This window comes from Botryllus schlosseri, chromosome 6 (genome assembly GCF_051294905.1).
Source record: "Botryllus schlosseri isolate E-star chromosome 6, Bs_hap1, whole genome shotgun sequence".
Taxonomy (NCBI): Eukaryota; Metazoa; Chordata; class Ascidiacea; order Stolidobranchia; family Styelidae; genus Botryllus; species Botryllus schlosseri.
In genome coordinates, this window is record NC_137241.1 from 30,017,474 (window position 1) to 30,040,394 (window position 22,921).

At 40.0% G+C, this 22,921-nt stretch overlaps 3 protein-coding genes and 1 long non-coding RNA gene across 6 annotated transcripts in view; 2 read left to right on the forward strand and 2 right to left on the reverse strand.

Moving 5' to 3' along the window:
* Positions 1-15,591, forward strand: part of LOC145440627 (uncharacterized) — a 28,138-nt gene extending 12,547 nt beyond the window's left edge. For 2 of the 3 annotated variants that reach the window (XM_080318317.1, XM_080318315.1), the window contains 12 exons: positions 1,043-1,150; positions 2,104-2,274; positions 4,345-4,512; positions 5,640-5,807; positions 6,366-6,536; positions 8,889-9,053; positions 10,049-10,213; positions 11,011-11,184; positions 12,690-12,851; positions 13,628-13,792; positions 14,604-14,777; positions 15,338-15,591. In XM_080318317.1, the coding sequence (XP_080174443.1) occupies positions 1,043-1,150; positions 2,104-2,274; positions 4,345-4,512; positions 5,640-5,807; positions 6,366-6,536; positions 8,889-9,053; positions 10,049-10,213; positions 11,011-11,184; positions 12,690-12,851; positions 13,628-13,792; positions 14,604-14,777; positions 15,338-15,388 (1,842 nt within the window). In that variant the 3' untranslated portion in view covers positions 15,389-15,591. The remainder of the gene's footprint in view (positions 1-1,042; positions 1,151-2,103; positions 2,275-4,344; positions 4,513-5,639; positions 5,808-6,365; positions 6,537-8,888; positions 9,054-10,048; positions 10,214-11,010; positions 11,185-12,689; positions 12,852-13,627; positions 13,793-14,603; positions 14,778-15,337) is intronic. The other variant, XM_080318316.1, reaches the window with a different exon arrangement.
* LOC145440652 (kelch-like protein 8) overlaps positions 1-22,921 on the forward strand; it is a 328,197-nt gene that overhangs the window by 36,217 nt on the left and 269,059 nt on the right. The gene's annotated exons all lie outside the window — the stretch shown is intronic.
* The window catches only part of LOC145440651 (uncharacterized), a 68,524-nt gene that overhangs the window by 32,211 nt on the left and 13,392 nt on the right, over positions 1-22,921 (reverse strand). The gene's annotated exons all lie outside the window — the stretch shown is intronic.
* Positions 15,837-17,666, reverse strand: LOC145440212 (uncharacterized). Its single transcript, XR_013915467.1, has 2 exons — positions 17,502-17,666; positions 15,837-16,670 (listed from the first exon to the last, which is right to left on the reverse strand). It is a non-coding gene; the product is annotated as an uncharacterized LOC145440212 (long non-coding RNA).

Below are 22,921 nucleotides of genomic sequence, written 5' to 3' on the forward strand. Positions count from 1 at the left end.
TTATGTTCTCCTTATTTCTTTCTATCGGGCGTGGATGCCTCCTCTTTACATCGCCTAAGCCCGGGTGTGTGTCTGATTTCAAAGACTCTACAAGTCATTTTGACGCCTTCCCATCTTTTCATTGTATCGCAGTCTTGTGACGTTTGGAAGTGATGAAATGATTAATAATCCGATACCAATACTGATATCCTTTTTCTTCTCTGAAGAGCTTCTTGGAGGTACAGAATTTAAAGGGGCACTGGACTCTAAAAATGATGTGGTCTCAAATTAAAGGGCAAAACGAAAAAAAAAATTTGGCCGCAGCCGTTTTTTTCAGAGCACCACTGTAATGGAGCTGCAATTTATTGAAATTTCCGCAAGAACTTCACACTCCAGCAGTCACGCAGAGATCAAACCTTATATATTTGTCAGCCAGTCAGTCCTATTCTTATGTATAAAACATTGTTAGACATGATCTATTTCTATCCTAACGAAATTGAATAACACTAGGCCCGATTTTGACATAAATCTCCTGACTGAACATCTTCCGTTAAACGCGGTATCTAAACCACCTTGGCGTGTACGACATATTTCCTTCATAACAACGACTGACAGCTATATAACGCTGACGATTAACCCTGACGAGTGTCAGCCAAGATTATTCGAGTTCATTTCAATATCAATATACTATTCAATTGTTTCATTTTTGTAGTGAAATGTTCTGCCCAAGTGACGCATGGTAAAGTGCCACATACTGATCTGTCGTTTATCAATGTGTTGCCTGTTCATATGTCGGGCAACCTTTGTGATCAACCCTCAGCATTGATGTAAAACTGACATGTTCTTTGTGGTCGTATAAAAGGTATATGTATGATCTTGCCACATCAACCAGACTGTCGTGAGTTCATACTCATGCATAGCCCGACTAATAGCTGTATATGTTCCAGTTCATATTCATTGTATTGTCCATTCTTGGTGATATCCATTCTCTGTGATGTTTTTTGTCAGTGGTGTCGTGTAAATGTTGGTGGGCAGCTTGTAATATCGAACCAACCCCCCCTAGAATGAGAAACAAGGCAAGTTATCGAGGATGCAAAGTCAGACGCAAGCTGTTACGGGCGATTCCGGGTCTGCCATGAGCAACACTTCTTCGGGCACAAAACGATCCCCGGTGAGAGCCTTGCCTTGTCGCTTAATTACACTTGTACATACTTCCAATCTAATCAACTAACTACCGGTTTATTGAGTAGGTCTAGTTGTAGTTTTAGTGGCACTTTCTGAAAAGTGAGTAGTTCTAGTTCTAGTTCAGGAATATATAAGTGAGTAGTTCTAGTCCTGGTTCTAGTTGCATATTTTGAAATATGGTTTGTTCTAGTTCTAGTCATAGTTGCACATTTTGAAATATTAGCAGTTCTATTTCTAGTTGCGGGTTCTGAAAGCGAGTAGTCAGAGTTTTAATTCTAGCGGCACATCTTGAAAATTGAGTAGTTCTAGTTGCGTAATATAAGAGTAAGTAGTTCTAATCCTGGTTCTAATTGCGTAATTTGAAATATCGTTCTAGTTATAGTTGCCCCTTTTAAAATATGAGTAGTTCTAGTTGCTGATTCTGAAAGCGAGTAGTTCTAGTTGCACATGATGAAAATTGAGTAGTTCCAGTTCTAGTTCTAATTGCGTATTTTGAAGTATGGTTTGTTCTACTTCTAGTTGCACATTTTGAAATAGGAGTAGTTCTAGTTCTGGTTCTAATTGCGTATTTTAAAATATGGTTTGTTCTAGTTCTAGTTCTAGTTTCACATTTTGAAATATGAGTACCGGTAGTTCTTGTTCTAGTTGCGGATTCTAAAAGCGAGTAGTCAGAGTTTTAATTCTTGCGGCACGTCTTGAAAATTGAGTAGTTCTAGTTCAAGTTGCGTAATATAAGAGTGATTAGTAGCCTACTAGTCCTGGTTCTAATTGCGTATTTTAAAATATCATTTGTTCTAGTTCTAATTGCGCAATTTGAATAGTGAGTAGTTCCATTTCTAGTTGTAATTGTAAGTTTTGAAAAGTGAGTAGTTCTAGTTGCGCATTTTGACAATCCAGAAATTTTTACAAGTGTGCACTAAATGCTCGAACTCTGTTCAGAGACTCCTCGGTCTCGTTCTGGCGGAAGTTTCAATCGAGGACTCGGCGCTGCCTGAACTCACGCGCACGTTTCTGGCTTTGAAGATTTCTCATTTTGAATTGAAGAACTGTGGGATGAACGTCGACAAGCTGATGCGGTTATGTCAAAGTTTCCATTACGGCGGAGTTGAGGTATGTCCATTGTCCAATCGTATCTGCAGTCCAACAGACTTATACATATACAAAGTACCAATCTAAACCACCACTGGTATTTCGAGAAGTTCTAATGGTAGGCCTACCGTAATTTTCCATGTATGATCCGCAAAATTTTCATGATTTTTTGCCCTAAAATCTGGGGGTGCGTATTATACATGGAAACAACACGCTTGAAAAAAATCGCCCTTGATAAAAAACTTGAAATCACACCTTTCTTCATGTTTGTTTCCAATCGCGCATCACTTTCAGCCATTGTGCCCAGTAATTCGTATTATCAGCGATTAGCAAAAAGCGTGTTGCCAATTAACGAGAGCCGTCAGCACAGCACGTAATCTCCTGCTGAGTTGGTTCATCGCTAATTCATCGACAGGCCATGTGCAAAAAATATAATCGCTCGCGTAATCAGTCACACCTCCAACAGGGCGTGGTGTGCACGACATAACCGTTGGCCTGAGCAACCGCATCTGACCTCGTGCGCAAGATGTTGCGTCGCCGGCCTCGCAGGCTTTGGCTGCTATCTACTAACGTAAAGAGGCAATAACGTTACTTGTATAATGATTGGCAATTGCATCTGTAATAGGCCTCGTGCGCATGAAGTCGTGTCGCCCGAACTATGGCGTCGCCAGCCTCGCAGGCTTTGGCTGCTTTCTACTATCGTTTAGAGACAATGCCGTTTATTGCATAATGATTAGCGATGGTTATGTCATGATTGTTCGACAGTGACATCACAAAACAGAAAAACATCGCGTACTAAAACACAGCTATTCATGTACTGCGAATGCAGGGTGCATACTATACATGGGTACAGGCTTTATTCCAGAATTTGCATGCCATTTTAAGGGTGCGTATTATACATGGGGGAGTACTATACTTGGAAATACGGTACTTGCAAACTTGAAAAAAATTTAGATGCTAAGCAACTGGAAACACGTGTCGTCGTTTGGCATGAATCGTGGTACCTGCGTTCTCTTGTGTGATGCTCTTGCAGCCATTGCTAGCTCCGAGTTATCACTACCAACAGTTGCATAGCCAGGGGCTGGGTTTTAGGGGTCAAAACCCCTCCCATTTCACACCCGAAACCCCATCCTTTTTGAAATGCCGATTTTATCTCCAATACTTTTTAGCTCATTTGCAATTTAGGCATTCGTATTACCAGTTATTAGTTAGTTCCTTGTATTTTGAAGGACGTTATCTCCGGTTGCGAGATTTGAAGTGTACTAGTTCCTGTTCTGATTGCGAGTTTTGAAAATTTTGTAGTTCTAGTTCTAGTTGTAATTTCGAGTTTTGAAAAATGAGTAGTTCTAGTTCTAGTTGCACATAAATTCATTAGTTTGTGCAAGTGTGAGAAAACACTTTGCCTGCCTCTGGCCATCAGCAGTAACAAAATACTGACCCATAAGTCCAGTCCGCAAGATGTTCATGTTATCAGGTGCTTGGCAGCGACATCTATAACTGTCACGTTGTTGACGAAGTATATCGCTTCGAAGTAACGAAATATATATACATGCACACATATTTTTCCAATACTTTGCCTCGTGTATTTGATGACTTTTTCATACCTTCTAAAATGTCCACTCCTATAACACAAGATCCTAGTGAAAGGGAAATATCTACTTACCCCCACCCGGTAGCAACCTAACTAAGAGATTTATCGAATACTCTGGACCTATCATCCTGAATGCATTGCCAGAATTGCCTTATAATGAATTTAAAAAAGAGCTGCTTAATCACCTCTTGTCATACTAACGCCGTTGCCCTACCTACCCCAGACATTGCTTCATGAATTTGGTAACATCTTTCTTTCTTTTTTAATTACCTTTTTAAACTGACATTTGTTACAGCCAGGCTGAGTAGAGCCAAGTGTACCTGATTGGTGCGGTTGTGATCAAAGTAAGACCAAGCTCGAATCGACCAATCCTATCTGATACCGAATACTGTACATGCATATTTTCTATACCACCATTATTGCTGTCTGCTTGTTACGTATTTTGGTTGAATGACAATTAAAGACTCTCTTACTCTCTATCTCTCCCTCTTGTGTTTCAGCTGAAAAGCTTCGTGTTATCCGACAAAGGTTTGTCTCCTGAGGGATACCTGACTCTCGCCGACTGTCTTTGGACCACGCGATGCAAGAAGCTACATCTCAAGAAATGCGATCTAACCAGGGAAAAGCTAGACTGTTTGACGGCGGGGATCATTCGCCACAACTGCTCTGTGAGTATAGGGCTGAGAACCATGATTCGAGTGCTCGGATTAAAATTGAGTATCAATTCTAATGTTTCGAGTCAAATAGTGAAAGACGATTTGTTTTTTTCGAGAAAGTGATACACTCCTTTCCACTAAAAGTTAAATTATATCAATGAGGTCATATTTTGCGGCCCGCGACATGATCTGATATTTCCCAAGATATTTCCCTCAGTAAAGCATTTTGAAGTGCTGAAATTGATGTAATGTAAATATATTGTTGTTGTTCTTCAAAATAAGCTATTCTCCTGTGCCCAACATCACTATTCCTCAGTAGCTGATACGGCTTCGGCGATTGTAATAACATTTCATGGGGGAAGAATTAGCTGACACGACGTGGCACATTAACTTGATGTGCAATGTCTCAGCCACTGCCAAAACACAGACGCGTAAAAAACGACCTGAGGCTTCTCCACGAGATCACGCTTTACGAGGAGATAGTTTTCCAGCACGTACCTTGTCTATCCAACCACAATATCGATTCTGTGGTCGCTGAAAAGTGTTAATCAGGTTACTTGCGCAGCTCGTAATTTAAAATAGAATGAAAGTGATGATCATGGTTGCTTCGTTGTATTTTTTTAATAAAATAATATTGCGGTGACTATGCCCGTTGCCCACGTTAGAGAGCACAGCATTGTACCGATGTCATTTTTAAAATAGTGATTGTTAGACTGTGTGGCCTATGCTATCCCTATGCTTAATTCATGCGGACCGCGGCCTCAACAAGATTTTAAAAGTGGCCCGCGACCCGTTTTGAGTTGGCGACCCCATACGAAACATGTAGTAGCATAAATGCCATGTCTGCAAAGTCGTGATGACCCACTGCATAGTCACAAAGTGCAATACACATTTTTATTGTCGCATAGGAGTGGTATTACATTCTTTGTGGTCGCATAAAAGCTACATATCTGAACTTACCACGTCATTCATACTGCTGTGGCTCCATAATGAGCAGTACTTGAGTACTCAATTCGAAGCCTAATACTTGATTCAAAACCTAATCACTATCGGTTACCCCCAATGAATATCAGTGGAAAATATACAGGTTCATTCATTTCAATACGAGTATATTATTAAATTTTATGCTGCTTTTCCAGCTTGAGATGGTTACCCTGACCGATCGATTCCTGGCAGAAGAAGGCTTTGGCGACGTCGCTCTTATAATGAGAAGCGCCTCCTGCCACGCTCTATGCTTGAAGAAGTGCGACTTGACGAAAGACAAGCTCTTGAGATTACTTCAAGGATTTCACCGTGAAGCATGGCCGGTAATATGTCATTGCCAGATGTAGGCAGGGTCAGTAGCGAATTGAACGAACATTTTTTGAATTTTTGAAAAAAAATCATAATTTCTTTTTCCATGTGTTACTGGTTACCCCATGAAATTATCAACATAACAAATTTGGCTCAATTCCAACCAATAGAATCCATGTTATTGGAGTTGAAAATTTTGGATTCAAAATAATAGTATTTATGGTGGGTAGTTTTATTTATTAAGGGATTTCCCACTGTAAATACTATTTTGAAGAGCTTCTTGGAGGTACAGAACTTCAATATACAATGGCATAGTATATTCATATTGAATTTGAGGGCTCTTACCCCTGACGACGGTCGGCTGAAAATATTTGTTCATTTCGAATATGGATATGGCTTCAAATACTACTTGAAAATTTTCCAACTCGAATAGGTTTGCTTCTAAAAATGGGTATTGAGCCAAATTTGACGTGCAGTATTTTTGTAGCCGACGTCACAATTGTACAAATTAGTCATTGAAATTTGATAAAAGGTATTTTTGAAAAAACCTAAAGTCCACAGACCTACTTGAGCAGCTGGACGAGCTGACCATTGGCGACGACGTTCTCGGTCGGGACAGCTACCAGCTCATCGTCCAGACTCTAGGCTTGATCAGATGTGACGCGTTGGTGCTGAAAAATTGTAAGCTGAGTCGGGAGCAACTTACGGACTTGCAGATGGATGGATGCAAAAAGGTCAATCAGGTAGATTAGACTTAGCCTGGGTGCTTTGATTCTAAATTGAGTAATATGTTTAAACACGAGCATTTGAGTATCACTCGTTATGACATCATAACAGCATGTGAGATGCGGAAAGATCAAATATGTACCTTCTATACGACCATAAAGAGTATAGTGCCAATTCTACGTCAATATTAAATATAATTTGGTATTTTTTGACCATTCCTGTTACAATGCACCTTGTGACTGGGCAAAATCGAGTACCTGAGTGATTTGTTTCTGAATCACGTAAAATGCTTCGAGTCGCGTAATCGAGTATCCCTAATTATGACGTCATAACAGAATGTAGTACTCAAAGTTCAAATATGTGTCGTTTATGCCACCACAAAGAAAATGCTGCCTGTTATCCACCTCATGAATGACACAACATAACGTACTCCGTATCATAGCTAGGGCACCAAAGGGGCCGGGATGTCCATCCAAAAAGTCGCTGCTGAAGAGATTTGGTGTTTTAAACACAGAAGATATGCGGAAACTAGAAATCGCCAAGTTCATGTATCAGTTCCACTGTGCTCGTTGCCCCGAATATTTCAATGCCTTTTTTACCTCGAAACCAAAAGCGCACAAGTACAACACACGCGCGTCCACGTCGTCCAAATATCATATAATCGACCGAAAAGATCATCGCTCTATCAAATATGCCAGACTTGACGTGAGGAACAGTATCCCGCCGGCTATCCGGCAGTCGAAGAGCATGTCCGCATTCAAGCCGAAATACAAGCAATTACTACTAAATAAATGCTAGTCAATCCTCAAGATTACCGGACCACGACTGACCTATCTGTCTCGCCTTCCATGACATGCCGCTCCATTTCATGCTGCTTGCTTTTTTCCTATACTATCGTCTTTACTTTTCATTCAGTGTGCATGCCTCCTGTTTACATCGCCTAGGCCATGGTGGGTGTCTGATTCCAAAGACTACTCCAAGTCGCTTTGACACCTTCCTATTAGAGGTGACCGATATTGATTTTTACAGGCCGATATATAGGCACATTCACAAGGCCGATAACCAATATCATAGGCCGATATTAATATGAAAGGACCAGAGAACAATTTCACCAAAAATATCATATATTAGGCAAGATGGCACTTGTTCATGCCACAGAAAACTGAACAACAAACGAGAAAACTGAAATTGAAAAGAATTATTGCTTAGTTGAGCACATTCGTTGAAATTTGAGATAACCCAGAAATCAAAACGACAGAAATTGCAGATCAGTCCAGAATATGTAGAATGTAATGCAGGAAGCATAGTTTCACTGCATGCTCGCCCAGTGAAACTCGTCCTGCAAGGGTAAATCTGTCATATATCGCCCTTTGCGTCGTCAATTTCTTGAGATTGAGAACATGGAGCGATGAATTTTCAATATTTTTGATACTGTTTCAAATATAAAATATCGGCCTTCATAGGCCGATATCAATAATCGGGAAAGCTCTAAATATCGACCTCGATAATCGGCCATGTCGATAATCGGTCGACCTCTACTTCCTATCTTTTTATTGTATCGCAGTTTGTGGTGTATTGAAGTGATAAAACTTGCTAATAAACCAATGATGAAGGTTACTTTGGTATTTTTTCGATCATACCAATTTCATTCCACTTGGTGACAATGTTGTGGGATAATCATGACTTCGGAACTGTGCTAAGTAACATTCGTAGCGTTGCACCATATGTTCCGTTTGCAACGATACCGCCAAGGTTTCAAGGCTTCAACAGTGAAGATTAGTATCGAAACTATAATTCTCATTGATAAATTAATTTTCAGTGGCGACAAGCTTATAATTTCATTACTCGGAAAAATCGTATTTTACAACGCTGTGGGTTGACTTTACAGCTAACCTGAGTAGCTTTGTACGACGTGTTTGGTATGCTGCAATACGGCCGATCAAAGTCTACATCCTTCCACAGTGGAAAATAGTATTTTCTAGTTGATAATATCATCTCTCACCACTCGACTCGGATTAAAAGTAGAATTATACCTACGCAGTTTTTTCGAAATTAGATTGGAATTGGAATTACTGAATCAGCAAAACTGGGAAATTGAACTCAATTCCGAATTTGAAAGAACTACAACAAAATCAGGTCAACTTTATATCAAATTAGAGTTCTTTCCCATAAGCAAGAGTATTGCAAATGTCTGTGAGCTTGGCTTGTTTCGCAGATCTCGTAGCACATTCAAGAAAACCGGAAATAGCATTAGAATTATAACGAGGGCAATGAAACGTTTCGCAAATTACATTACCGCCATTTTTGCTGGAATAATTTAAATTAGACAACAAGAAATATCTAGTTGTTCAAGTCCGATCTTTCCTCAGCTGCATCGCCTGGATATCATCGACGAAAAAGGCGGAGATTGGTTCGATCTGCTGCCGGGGCTTTTGGGAATGGTGGATTGCGGCAGACTGGGCTTCGAAAATTGCGACCTGGACAGGAAAAAGCTGGCGAGGCTGAGCGAGGGTTGCGTCGATAATAACGTGAAAGTAAGATTGTTCAGACTAGGGGTGACTCAACGTTTGCGGTTTTGAGGACTTCAGATATCAATACAAAACAGCTCATGAAAATCAAAAGTAAAATTTTTTTTTATGTCTGCTTTGTTAACCTTCATTATAGATTGCATAGTCACCCATTTTCTGATGACTCGACTTGACTCGAGTCATTTTCTCAAAATACGGAAATGACTCGACTAGAGTCAATCTACGTATTGACTCGACTTGGACTCGAGTCGTTGCGCATGACTCGAACCAAGTCATATGACTCGAGACTCAGACGGCCAACACCGACATTTCATTGTAATTTCAAAGAACAGTAATGTAACCACCCTATTGGGATTTCGTCTATTGGTACTGGTACTTAATAATGCGACCAGGAACTGCTGAAAGTGAGGAAATTAGTATATTATGAATGCGAACCGTTCGATATCACCAAACAGAGTTATAAAAGTGGGTTTTACAAGACTTTAACTGGAAACTGAGCAGTCAACACAATGACTTGGACTCGGACTCGAGTCATAATACCATGACTTGGTCTCGAACCTCTGCTCGATGACTTGGACTTGACTCGGTGGTGAATTGAAAATGACTCGACTTGGCTCGAGTCAAAACTATAAAAGTGGGATTGACTTGTGACTCGGAGCTTTGTGACTTGGTTACAACCCGGTCTGTCATATCGCGTGTCTATTGTTGCGTTATTCAAATAATCAGTATATCAGCAGTATCATTTTATTACAGTTTTCATCAAACCAAAACACCACAAGTCTGCGATACACTGAAATAGGAAGTTGTTGTACTGTGGTCTTTGAAATAAGCCTCCCACCTGGTTTCACTTCAATATCAATATCTTTCTCAATTGTAGTACTAAACATTCTTCACTATAGATCTCCTGGTGCCCACTTTCAAATATTGGATTTGAAACAATCTGAAATTGCATTACAAGCTGGCACTGGTGACAAATGTGTACATTATCTGTTCAATTCCAGATTCCATGCGTGTGTATCACTGGAGATGATTTCTTCTCGAAGGATATCGGTCTGCATTTGGCGACCACGTTGAAAAAGGCGCAATGTTCCGAAATACACTTCAACGATTGCAACATTGACGAGTACCGCTTTCTAGATATCAACGTCGGTTTCAGAACTGCAAAGGTTTGAAGATCCAGTAGGCCAGTGGTTCTCAACCGGGGTTGGCAAAGCATTTTGATGCGGTCTGCGAAACCTCCAAATATGTAAAATGATTGGAAAACATCATATTTTGTGATACGTTTGTTGATATACACTGTTCTTTTGAATTCTCTACTAGTTGCTGAAGATTACTCTTGACGAGTGTCAGCCGAAAATATGCAAGTTCATTTTAATATGAACATACTATTCAAAAACTAATTTGTATTTCTTTTTAATTAGAGAAATCATGAAGCTCTGTCGCTTCATAACTGCTAAAACTTCCGAGCTCACATAAACAGAATAACCGTTTTCAAGACACGGCTGCGTATATCTAGAAATGCAGCTATACTGAATTCGCTTTGGAATAGTAAAAGTATGCCCAATTTCGGCATAAATAATATGATGCTATTTTCAAGAAAGATCATTTTGTTGCTGTTTATCACTAACCTACAGTTAATATTTACACGATAATAGAGCTAAATTTCAACTAAAACTAGGGATGGGGGTCCGTGACTTCACAAAGCGTGTCCGCGAAGACAAAAGATTGAGAACCACTGCAATAACCTATTTGCAGGACTCTGGTCACATACATTGTTGGTCTAGAAAATATTCAGCATGTCCAAATTAGGTTTGAGTTAGAATTATAGATTGAATGAAATTCGGTGTTGGAAAGAAATGCAAAAATCAATTTCTGTTCATATCATATCAGAGGATGGCAAATGCCTGTACAGCAAGCTGTTTCAATGCAAAACTACTCACTCCTTACACTGTCATATAATTAGTTGCAGCTTTCAAAACTCGGCATTCGAGACGACAAATTGAACATGGAGAAGCTGATGGCGATCTCGTGTATTTTTCGTGACGCCAAATGCGAGACGTTGGCTTTGACGCGCTGCTGCCTTACGGAGGAGAACATGGAGCAGATGACTTTCAATTTTATGGATATTCCGATAAGGGCAAGTGTAATTTCTTGTGTGTGAGGTCATATAATGCACAGAGGTGGTCAGTAGGGGTGTTTCCAAAACTTTTTTTTCCGAATTCCGGGGATTTACCGATTAAATTGCTAGGTTGCCTAGAAAAACATGCCATCCAATTTGGATTGATCCCAAATGTAGATGCGCAGGAGTTTGAAAATTTTTGAATTTATGTTTAAAATAGTAATTTTTAAAATTCACCTTCAACCCCGTGAAATTGTTAATTTGTCTGAAAGAACGATGCTTACCAATTTTTGCTCACTTCAAGCCGGTAGAAGAGAAGTAATTGCAGTTGAAAAGGTTGGAGTCACAAAAAATAGCCTGGACGTTGGGTAATCCAAGAAATATGAATGAAAATCTCCGATAACTTTGCTTGCACCGGTTGGAATTGCGTCAAATTTGTTTTGCACTTTGTAGACAACTCAATAATTTCATGAGATTGACAGTAAAATTTGGAAAAATTTTTTGAAATTTTCAAAAAATAATTTAATAAAATAACTCCTGTGCGTTGACATCTACCAGTTGGAATCAAGCCAAATTTGGTGTGCAGCTTTTTTCAGACAACCTAACAATGTAATTGGTGAATTCACAGAATCCGAAAAAAAGAAGTCATTATCGAACAATCCTAGTCCTCAGTAAATAAGTATTTTTACTTTTTCAGAGTGCTCAAGTAAGTTTGCTTACTTGCGCTACTTTTAGATGTTAGACTACTTACACTTCTACGTAACAGTTTCTGGGCAAAAGTACTTCATACGCTGTGAATTCGGAAAGTATAAAGCAGTTATGTGGTATATTTTGCATCCCTGTCTTGGAAACTAGGCAAAATAGTCACTGTAAGTGAATGTTTTTAAAGAAGTTTTGCTCCTTGAATTGGCAACTGGATAATTGTAGTTGTATGATTAGACTAATTATGGTGATTCTAACTAATTAATTACTTGTTAACGAATTCAGTAATTCTAATTCTAATCTAATTTGGAAAAAAATGTGTAGCTAAAATTCTAATTTGATTTGGAAAAGCTGGAAATTTTCTAGTGTTATCGAATTCAGGAATTCAAATTGTAATCTGATTAGGAAAAAACGTGTGGCTAGAATTCCAACTTAAAATGGAAAAGCTGGAAATTTTCTAGTTGTCAAACTGTCAATTGTCATATGCGCTGTATGCCATTCTGCTTATGACAACATGATGTGGTATGAGCTACACTTAATTCTGTCGTACTTTTTTCTATTTCGTAATGGAATACAATATCCAAGTATTTTTAATTCTAATCTAATTTGGAATGCAAACTGTAACTGTAGTTCTAATTCTGAATAACAATTTTCGAGTCGAAGAGCTTCTTGGAGGTACAGAACTTCGATATACAATCGAATAGTATATTCACATTGAAATGAGCCCGAATATTTTCGGCTGACACTCGTCAGGGGTGATCGTGCTGTGAAGTAGGAAGGCTGTTGCCATCGATATTTCGAGAAAACGGACTCATTTTCAGGAACTAATAATCGCTGATCCGGTGATGGAGACGGAAGCTTACTTGGGCCTGGCGCACGTCCTCAAATCCAGCGTTTGCAGAGATTTACGTTTTTTGGAGTGTTGCCTGACCGCGGACAAGCTCTTCGCGTTTTCCGAAGAATGCTACATTGCTTGTATGCGGGTGAGACAACGGTTATTTCGATCTCTTTATTCAGGGCTGTAACCAAGTCACAAGGTCCCGAGTGACAAGTCAATGTCACTTTTATAGTTTTGACTCGAGTCGAGTCATTTTCAATTCACCACCAAGTCAAGGTTTAAGTCTGAGTCATAGTGTTATGACTCGAATCCGAGTCCAATTCATTGTGTTCAATCCTGTTCAACCCACTTTTTACTACTGTTTGGGTGATGTTGAATGCGTCGCATTCATAATATCATAATTTTATTCGCTGTACGCAGTTTCTAGGCCTATTTTACAAACACCAGTCCAGTACTGATAGACGAAACAGCAGTCATTAAAACCCTGGTTCTGACTGTTAGTCATTCTACAAACTGACACTGATATGCGTGTTGGAATTTTGCGCAAGACCCTAATTGCATAGTATATTCATATTCAAATGAACCCGGATATTTTCGGCTGACCCTCGTCAAGAGAAACCGTTAGCAACTAGTAGAGAATTGGAAAGAATGGTGTATATTGATACAAGAATACTGATAAAATGATTCAATTCAAGAGCTTCTTGGAGGTACAGAACTTCAATATACAATTGCATAGTATATTGATTGATATTGAAAATAGTCTTCGAGCTCAATAAATATTTTAGTACAATGGATGTTGTATTGAATGATATTGAAATGTAACCGAATAATTATGGCTGACACTTGTCAGGGGAAATCGTCAGCGACTAGTAGAAAATTGGAAAGAACTTTCTATATCAACAATCGTATCATATATTTCAGTTGTCGGAATTGGAAGTCACCAATTGCTTTGTGCCGAAAATCTTCCAAGGCCTGGCGTCGGTCGCTATCGCCACAAAGCTGGAGAGACTCATTTTGACAAACTGCGGCATCGGCAGAGAATCGATGGAGGCGTTTCTCACAAACATGTCAAAAGGAAAAATTCCAGTTGAGTTTCGACGCCATTAGTAACTAAAGGAGTCAGAGTAGTCAAGTAGCAGTACCACTGTGAATTTCTACTCAAGTAGAATAGGGGATTTGGACGTAAGTAAAAAAGTAAGTATGCTCAAAATCTGAAAACTGTCAAGTAGAAGTAGTCTGAAATCGTAACCACTAGGGGAAGTGGTACGAAAGACAAAAAACTACTTGAAGTATTTTGTTACTAACATCCTCTACTTGTAACTAGGGCTGCATACAATGATTCCAGTCGAGTACTGAAGTCGTATGCTCCTTACTACTAAGAGTTAATTTATCAACGAGAGAGAGAGAGAGAGAACGAATCTTTATTCGTATACATTACATATCAACACACCACTACAAAAATGTAACAGAGAAATGCAACATGAAGGTAGACGGGAGGCTCGATATGACAAAGTCTTGAGAGCCGAGCCACCCAGGACAGGAGCAATTTTCATAGTCGATAACTAATAAATAAAAATGAAATTAACTAACGAACGAAAAGAAAAATAAGACACAGTATCACGGACCTATTGGAAATTCGAGAATTATAAGTTTTGATGCTGTGAAACCTGTAAATTTGGATCGGTTGTATCGCAACATACGAAACATGTAGTTCAAATAAGAGAAAGAGAGTCTAAATAAGCTACTCACGTTCGTGGAAATGTCATATCTGTGAAGTTGTTATCAACACAAAGTGCAATGAAATGGGTGTCTGATTTCAAACACGTTCCCAAGTCGACGCCTTTTTTTCGTGATATCACATTAATAAACTGATGCTACTGATTCAATTCTTATTCAGCTGCGTGAAATGAAGCTGAGCAACAGAAGGTTCCTGCCCGGAAAAGACGCTATCGGCGCGGTCGTCACGTTATTTTGTTCAGGGGCGGTCTGCGCCATGGATATCTTAAACTGGGAGCTCAGTGAGGCCGTCAAGCGCACGCTGAGACGCGAATTTGAAAAAGACAGTTGTAAGGTGCTGATGAGTGTTTGAACAGGGTTGTAACCAAGTCACAAGGCTCCTATTCACAAGTCAATCTCATTTTTATAGTTTTGACTTGAGTCAAGTCGAGTCGTTTACAAGTCACCACCGAGTCAAGTCCAAGTCATCGAACAGAGGGTCAAGCACAATGACTCGAGTCCAAGTCATAGTGTTGACGGCTCAGTTTCCAGTTAAAGTCTTGTTAAACCCACTTTATATAACTCTGTTTGGTGATATCGAATGGTTCCAATTTATACTATACTAATTTCCCTAATTTTTAGCAGTTTCAGGTCGCATTTTCAAGTACCAGTACCAATTGACGAAATCCCAATAGTGTGGCTACTTTACTATTCTTCGAAATTACAATGAAATGTCGGTCTTGGCCGTCTGAGTCTCGAGTCATATGACTTGGTTAGAGTCATGCGCAATGACTCGAGTCGAGTCATTTCCGAACTTTGAGTCAAGTCGAGTCATCAGAAAATCGTGACTCGAGTCGGACTCTCGCATAGCAGTTTCATGAAGCGACGGCAAACACTGTGAACCCCTTCGTTCAGATGAAAGCTCTGAAGCTTCCGGGACAGAAGTTGATTTTCAAAGGTGAATAAGCTTACAGATGGAAGCGACATGCTATACCGTGACGTCATACTGCGGAGACGTTTGCTAGCGATGGGAAAAAAGAAGATCGCTGATTGCTTTTGCTGATGTATTGTTGTTATTCATGCCTTTTTTATTTCAATTTATTAATTATTTCAAAGTTTTAAGGGTAACGACTCTTAACCTCGGTGGATCGGTTTCGATATCTGTTATATCACCCCAGGGATATATAGAACTCCGGGATGGCTGACTTCTTTTTGGCCTATACATAAGTAGGGCTAGATACAAACCTGCAATCTACCTCGAAATCTTCACTTTCTTTCGCAAGTTAGCGATGTAGGTGTTTATACAATCGGGTTCCTTGACCTTTCGCCGCCTTCCTGGTGAGCAAGCAAGACATTCTAGAAAACATGGGTCTTCCCATACCTCAACCTTTATGCTAAGCAAACTCAGACAACGTTGAACATCAGCAATTTCATTCAGTAAATCATGAATACAGTTGTATACTTCAAATTAACCTAAATTTACCGACAGGTAATACATATAAAGGTGGATAACGAAGAAAATCAGTATTTTCTAAACGTTCAAGACATTGTTTTCCAAACTTTTTCAGTGTGGGTGATAATTTTGAAAAGTATTTGGGAGAAGTAATATAAGTCAAGCAGGAAAGAGTAACTATATGATGCTGAGACTTTTTAACTTGTAAAGGCTCTTTTGAATACTACAACACGCCCAATTTTCTCCACTTTTTCGTCGATAGACATTCCTGAGCTTTATCGTCATTGGCTGTGCAGTAGCAGTACATCCCGAATCAAGCTTCTGAAGGGTTCGATACTAATTCGCAAGTATTGGAAATTATGTGTAATGGTGATGCGTCCGGCTTCTCGATCGATAGGTCGTGGGTTCGATTCCCGGCCGGATCAGACCAAAGACTCGAAAACTGGTATCCGCGGCTATCCTGCTAGGCGCTCAGCATCCACGGATAGCATGGAGGAGAAAAAACGGGGGTGCAGACTAGGTTACCTTACGGTCGTATAGCATCTCCGCTGTCAAAGCATCACGATGGTGCAGGCGAAAAAGAATATCATATCTCTCGCTCTCTCCAGAAGATTTTCGGACATGATAACTGATTCAATGGACTGAGTAGATATTAAAAGCGTCGCTGCTGAGACACAAGACCCAAATTTCCAGATTGAAGCCAATATTTGAAGATGGTAATGCAAGTATTGTATAGCAGCATATCCACTGATGATGTGCTGTACAGAATGGAACGTCGCATTTCGTTTCATGAATCTGCAACAAAAATTAACAATTTAGAGATACAAATCAATCATAAACCCAATCTTTAAGAATAGCTTGATCTGGGGATTCAACCCAGTGGTGCTAAACCGCCAAATATGTTAGATTTTTATATCTCAATTCCAAATGCATGAAGCTGGACGCTTGTCCATTAGAGAATGAAACATCAAAGTTCAGATTGAATCGGATTTTTCTGCATGGTGTCGTAATACAGAGCTCATAGTTTACTTTGGTCTTGACGTACGTCACAATGATGCAAGTGTACGGAACGAAATATCCTACACCTCTTTCAGCAACAGTTATATGTGAAAGCTATAAGACTATTAAAAAAAGTTCTTTAAATTTGGACAGTACAATTTAGCGATCTTTAGCAGCGGAATAGAGCTGTGCTAGAAAACTGATAAGCTGCTGGTATTTCTTTCAAAAGCAATCAAACAGTTAAACTGACGTTGGTGGCAGAACCCTTGCAGAAATTCATTAGCACCACCTATAATATCAAAAGGCATTAAATGTTGTTTCCAATATTTAGTTTTTAATTCCATACATTTGTCCTATATGCAATTTAGGTTGCAAGGTGTGCAAGATCAAAAAGGTTGAGAAGTGACAACCGCTGATTTAACTGCCATAATATTCCAACTATAGAGTACAATGTCGACAAAATGCACAGTTGATAAAATGGCAGTATGATCTTTTCTATAGCGTAGTACCTCAAGCCATAAGCAGTTGATTCGCTCAACACAAACACACACACACACACACAACAATATATTTAAATGGATTTCAATCCTTGATTTGATATAACTCACCAGAATCAGACAAACTTACCCATGCATGCTGAGCAGAGGTCCTGGCTGTGTCGCAAGGATTTGACGAAACCTTTTTAACTGTGATGCAGTTTCAAGAGTTCAATCTTCCTTTGCCACATAGGCCTATACAGCATTTCCCCATTGCCACATCCTGACGATAGAGTTAACTTATCCATCATGAGGGAGTGGTCAACATCAAGTCAATTGATGTGATGAATAGTCCTGTCTCTGATGTCTTGTATCTTCAAAAGTTTCAGTGGCCAGCAAATGACTTGGCTATATTTTACAGTTCACTGCAACGGAGGTATCTTTCCAGTATACTGGCATTTGATTGCCAGTCATTAACAAACATATTCATGTATCACTAGTAGCCTATCGGCATCTGTAAAGACAGATTGAATTTAAATGGTGCCTGGACTGTTATACAACTATGAAAACTTCTAACTACCGTGTATTGTATTGTACCACTTAACCACTACCATACTCCAAGGGTTTGTATTTTGCGTAAAAGTCTAAAATTCATCCTGACTGTTTGACTGAAATGCAACTTGCATACTGGTACTTAGAGGCTGCAGTTCTTGGTCATTTCACCCTATAAAACTATATAACTGTCTTCTAGGAAACCACGGGTAGGTATAGAATCATTAGGCTCGTTCGATACTCCTTTCCTTTCCTTTGTTCTCCATAATGTTCTACAATTAGGAACGTAGCATGGATGAACTATAATTATCAATTAACCTATTACATAAAATCCTGACAGACGAAGTCACACTAAACTGGCGACAGTTACTGTACTGTACACTGTACAGCCTAGGACTTGGGCTTATTATGCAATTCTATAGCATCAGATCAGTCATTAAAAGCATAACGTAATCAATACTAAAATCATCCTGAAATGTATTTCTAAACATTCTGCTACATCCTGATATGCACTTACGCTTATTAATGTAGCAAAACATACTCGATACGCGGAGATATTCCGAATACCAGCGATATATCGTACAGGCATACCGATACCGGTAGTGCCGATAATAACCTGCAGCTGAAGCTACATAACCAATACTGCTGAAATGATCAACTACCTGAACATCACATGAGTCCTCTAGCTTTATAAACGTTTATATATTGATATCATCTACCACCAATCACAAACTAGAAAGGCAATTCCGAATCTCCAAGTCATGCACAGACAAAGCGCTGTCAACAATCCTATCTGCAGTGAGTGCGCGAAAATGACCCTACTTGTGTATGACCGCGATGACGCAATCGACGGAGTCAGCCATCCCGGAGTTCTATATATCCCTGTATCACCCATATTGCATTTTGTTATGTATGCTATTAATTTACATGGTCCACAAATAAAGATTCTATCTTACGGGTAGCTTCACTTTCTTGTAACCGACTTTTGAACCGATCAAGTTCATTACATCAATAAAACGTGAAGTAAGTCGTAGGACGTACGGTGTGTTCTTATGGCAGGCCGTGTTTTGTATTTGTAGTGGATCTAAGTCGAATTGTACTACATCGAGTCGTGATTTTGTGGTGACTCCGGTCATCTTTTAAATTTCTTTCGGCGGAGGTGATAGCATAGTGGTTAGCTTCGACGCTAGAGGGTCGGGCTCAACTCTCGCTTTCCGAGATTGATCTGGCCGAGTGAGTGCTTGGTTTCTTCGGTCAGATTTCAAGATGCGACGCTCATTATTTATTCCACTGTATTTGACAGCAGGCCGATCAATCGGAGTGAAAATCACCTCTCTCCATACGTGGATTCGTGTCAACAGAAGTTACCATTACGCTAAAATACGTCCGGTTACGTCAATGTTGAACTTACTTGATCAGTCCTCTACGGGTTAGTTCAGGACCAATGCTGCGATCTGCTATCACAGAAATACTGTACCTGTGTCATAGCCTTTACGTTTGTAAAGGCTATGCCTGTGTCATGACCTTTGAAATATCAGGGCCACGATCGATATCTCAAAAATGGCGATACATCGGTTCCGTGCTGTTATTTGTATGGTAGTTGCGAATTTCAATTTCGAGGGGCTAGAAATCTTAGGTGAGATTATACCGGTCATAAGAGGGTGTCGTTGATTTGTACATGTCGCCAATGTCGCCAATGTCACCAATGTCACCAATGTCGCCAATGTCGACGTCTATCTATTTTGTCAATGTCGCCAATGTCGCCAATGTCGCCAATGTCACCAATGTCACCAATGTCGGCTATGTCACCAATGTCGCCAATGCCGACATTGCCGACAATGCCGCCATTGCCGACAATTCCGACATTGCCGACGATGCCGCTCGGAGGCCGAAACTAGGGTAATGTAATGACAGGATTTTTGGTGACTCGACTTGAATCAATCTTATTGGTATTGACTTGACCTGCACTCGGCTACTCAAGCACTTCGACTATCTCGCTACATACTACGCGATTCTTGACGGGAAGACCTGCATGGCCACAAACGCAAATTATTTATAACTAATCATATTATTTATATTATTAGGCCTACGTTGAATTGAATGAACGTCGAAGTCTTTATACATTCCAGTGTAGGATTCGCGAGGAAAATACACGACCGGGCGTGGGTACGCTGGCAAAAAAGTACACCATTTCGCATTCCATTGGTGTCAGATAGTGCTCTGTCTGTGAACTTATCATTTGACTCCAAAGCCCCCAAATGAAGTGTGGACTGCGTCTCCCGAAGACAAGAAACCTGTCACCTCGATTATTTTCGAGCAAGCAAGATTATCTAACAAATGTTTATGGCATTTGCCTGTTGTGAGCGCGAAAAGACGAAAGATTTCGTGTTGACGGTTGAAATGCATCCAAGTCGAAATACAAGCAATTTCTTCTAAATCAATACTAGCCAGTCTTCAGGATTACCGGACCACGACCTAACATCGACCTCGCCCTCCGTCACATGCCACCCCATTTTGTCGCTTGCGTCTTATATTCTCTGCATTCCTTTTCATTCAGTGTGCATGCCTCTTATTTACTTCGCCTAGGCTAAGGTGGGTGTCTGATCTTAATGGCTAATCCAAGTTGTTTCGACACCTTCCTATCTTTTCATTGTATCGCAGTCTTGTGATGTTTTGAAACGATGAAAATAATAATAAACCTGATTGATTGACGGTAGAGGCCGACTTTTATCAAAATGACGAGTGTCAGCTGAAAATATTCGGGTTCATTTCAATATCAATATAGTATTCACTTGGGAAGGTAGGCCTACTTAATTTGAAATTTCCATTCGTGTAAACCAGGGCTGGCCAACCAGCGGCCATAGAAGGAAATTTGTGCGGCCGTGGACACGTCATTCACTTGCCCTCTCCATCAACTCTACCGTTGAATAAGTTGAGTGACATCTTGAAACTGAATAACATCGAATCTGCGCGGTTCGCCTCAAACCGTAATTGGCGTAGGCCTATAGCCTAATTGATATATCCGCTAATGCTAAAACATAACGTTCAGAAGATGTGTGTCAAGGCTCGAGTCATCAAAAGATAAGAAAGGGCTGACTTGAAACTTGAAATCGCTGTCATATACAAAGCAGATTCCAATATAATCACTTCGATATTTTGATTTGCGAACATAGTTCGTCGTCGCCGAGATTGCGCCAAATGTGGCCCGCGACGCGATTTTGAACGGTATTATGTCTTTCTAACCAAGACGTACGCCATCATTGACTGCTTTTCATTTCTACTTACGCCATTATTGTCCGTGGTGTAAAAGACCAACAGGTGGTAAGTGCCAAATTTTTCTTTAAATAAAAAAAAGACCTTTGGAATCGTGTGTGTCTCACAATTTTTTTCGTACGTTTAGAGAATTCCAATATATTTTGACTTTTGTGACAAACCTGATGGGAGGTCAAGTAATAACAACTTGCAACAAAGTGATAACAATGCTGCGCCCACCCGATTCATCATTATATCAATTACTTGCGCTAAATGTTCAAAGACACCCCTCCCATAAGCTCTATCTGTAAATCGATCAAATGGTTGGAGAAACGATAAATGTATGATATAAAATGTGCAACTATATCAATATTATTGACGAAATTCATATATAAATGGCCAACGTGCGTCGTATGAGTAATCCAGATTTAAAATGAAGTCAGTGTAGCTATAAGTGCTCTGTAGTGACAAACCTTCTTTGTTGCCATCAGACTTGTATAAACTACTGGATTTTCAAAAAGCGCACTATAGAACTAGAACTAGCCCTGTTCTATATGAACCCCTAGCTTGTTCAAAAATAATACAATTCCATATAGCCAAACGAAACTGATTTTATTCAACAACACACATCAAGTGGTAGCTGTGTCTGTACAGCAACTAACAACAATCAATGATCACGATCACGAGTGTTTTTTCTTCGTTTTTTGCTTGATGGCTGATCTGGGATATTGGCCAGGCTTACTTCCACTACGTTTTGGTGGAGTTCTTGTGATCATCTTCGAATCGCTCGAAACAGACGTCTTTTGATCAGCATGCAAATTTTTTCGGGGAATGTACTTCAGGAAATCATGGTAAATCTTTTCCTGTTGCTCATCGGGCAAAACGCTCCAATCCCACTGCGGGACAAGAAATTTATCGCAGCAACCGATCATACGATAGGGCCCAGTATTAGTTATGCTTCTCCGAGCATCAACATATTGCGTCGAAACTGCCGTGTGCAAGGTGTCAATCAGTTCTGGAATCCTTTCAAGTTTCCAACCAGAAAGTCGTTTAAATACATGGTTCATACTTTCGTTGTTGTTATTTGTCCAATATGCGTTTCCGGGAGATATCTTGCCAGTTTTCCAAACTTTGTTTTTTAGCAAATTGAACATTCGTTTCTGAAGGTATGGAATCAACTTTGGACAGTCCGAATGGCAGCGTGAAATCACTTGACTTTGACGTTGTTCGAACTCATCTTCCGTGGCAATGTCGAGAAGACTCAAAACATTTTTGACTAAACTCAGTCTCAGATCTTTGCTGACTCCAATGCTTCTCATTAAGATTTTCCTTCAAATGCTTCAGGCAAAGTATATGCGTACACTTCAATCATTAATTAGTGAAATTTTTCGCGCTTCGCGCGTCTAGGCGAGAATAGCTGCCACAGTAAATGGACACCCAATGTAGATGACTAGTATCGGCAAATAGCGGATAGCCGAAGGGGGGTCTGGGGGCGAAGCCCCCCGAAAGTTTGGTTTATCACCCGATGGGGGCCCAAGACCAACGTTTTTTGGGGGGCTCTTGGAGTTCTTCCGATTCCTTAATTCAGTCTCTCGCGCTAATCATGATCCGGGGCAACAGGGTGTTGATAAAATTTGTTCGTGGTGAATGCATTGACAACCATTGGTTCTCGAAATCTTATTTTGATAAAATCACTCTTGATCGGGGAAGGGTGTAGCCCAGTGGTTCCCAACGTGGGTGATATCACCCCAGGGGGCGATTTGGCGG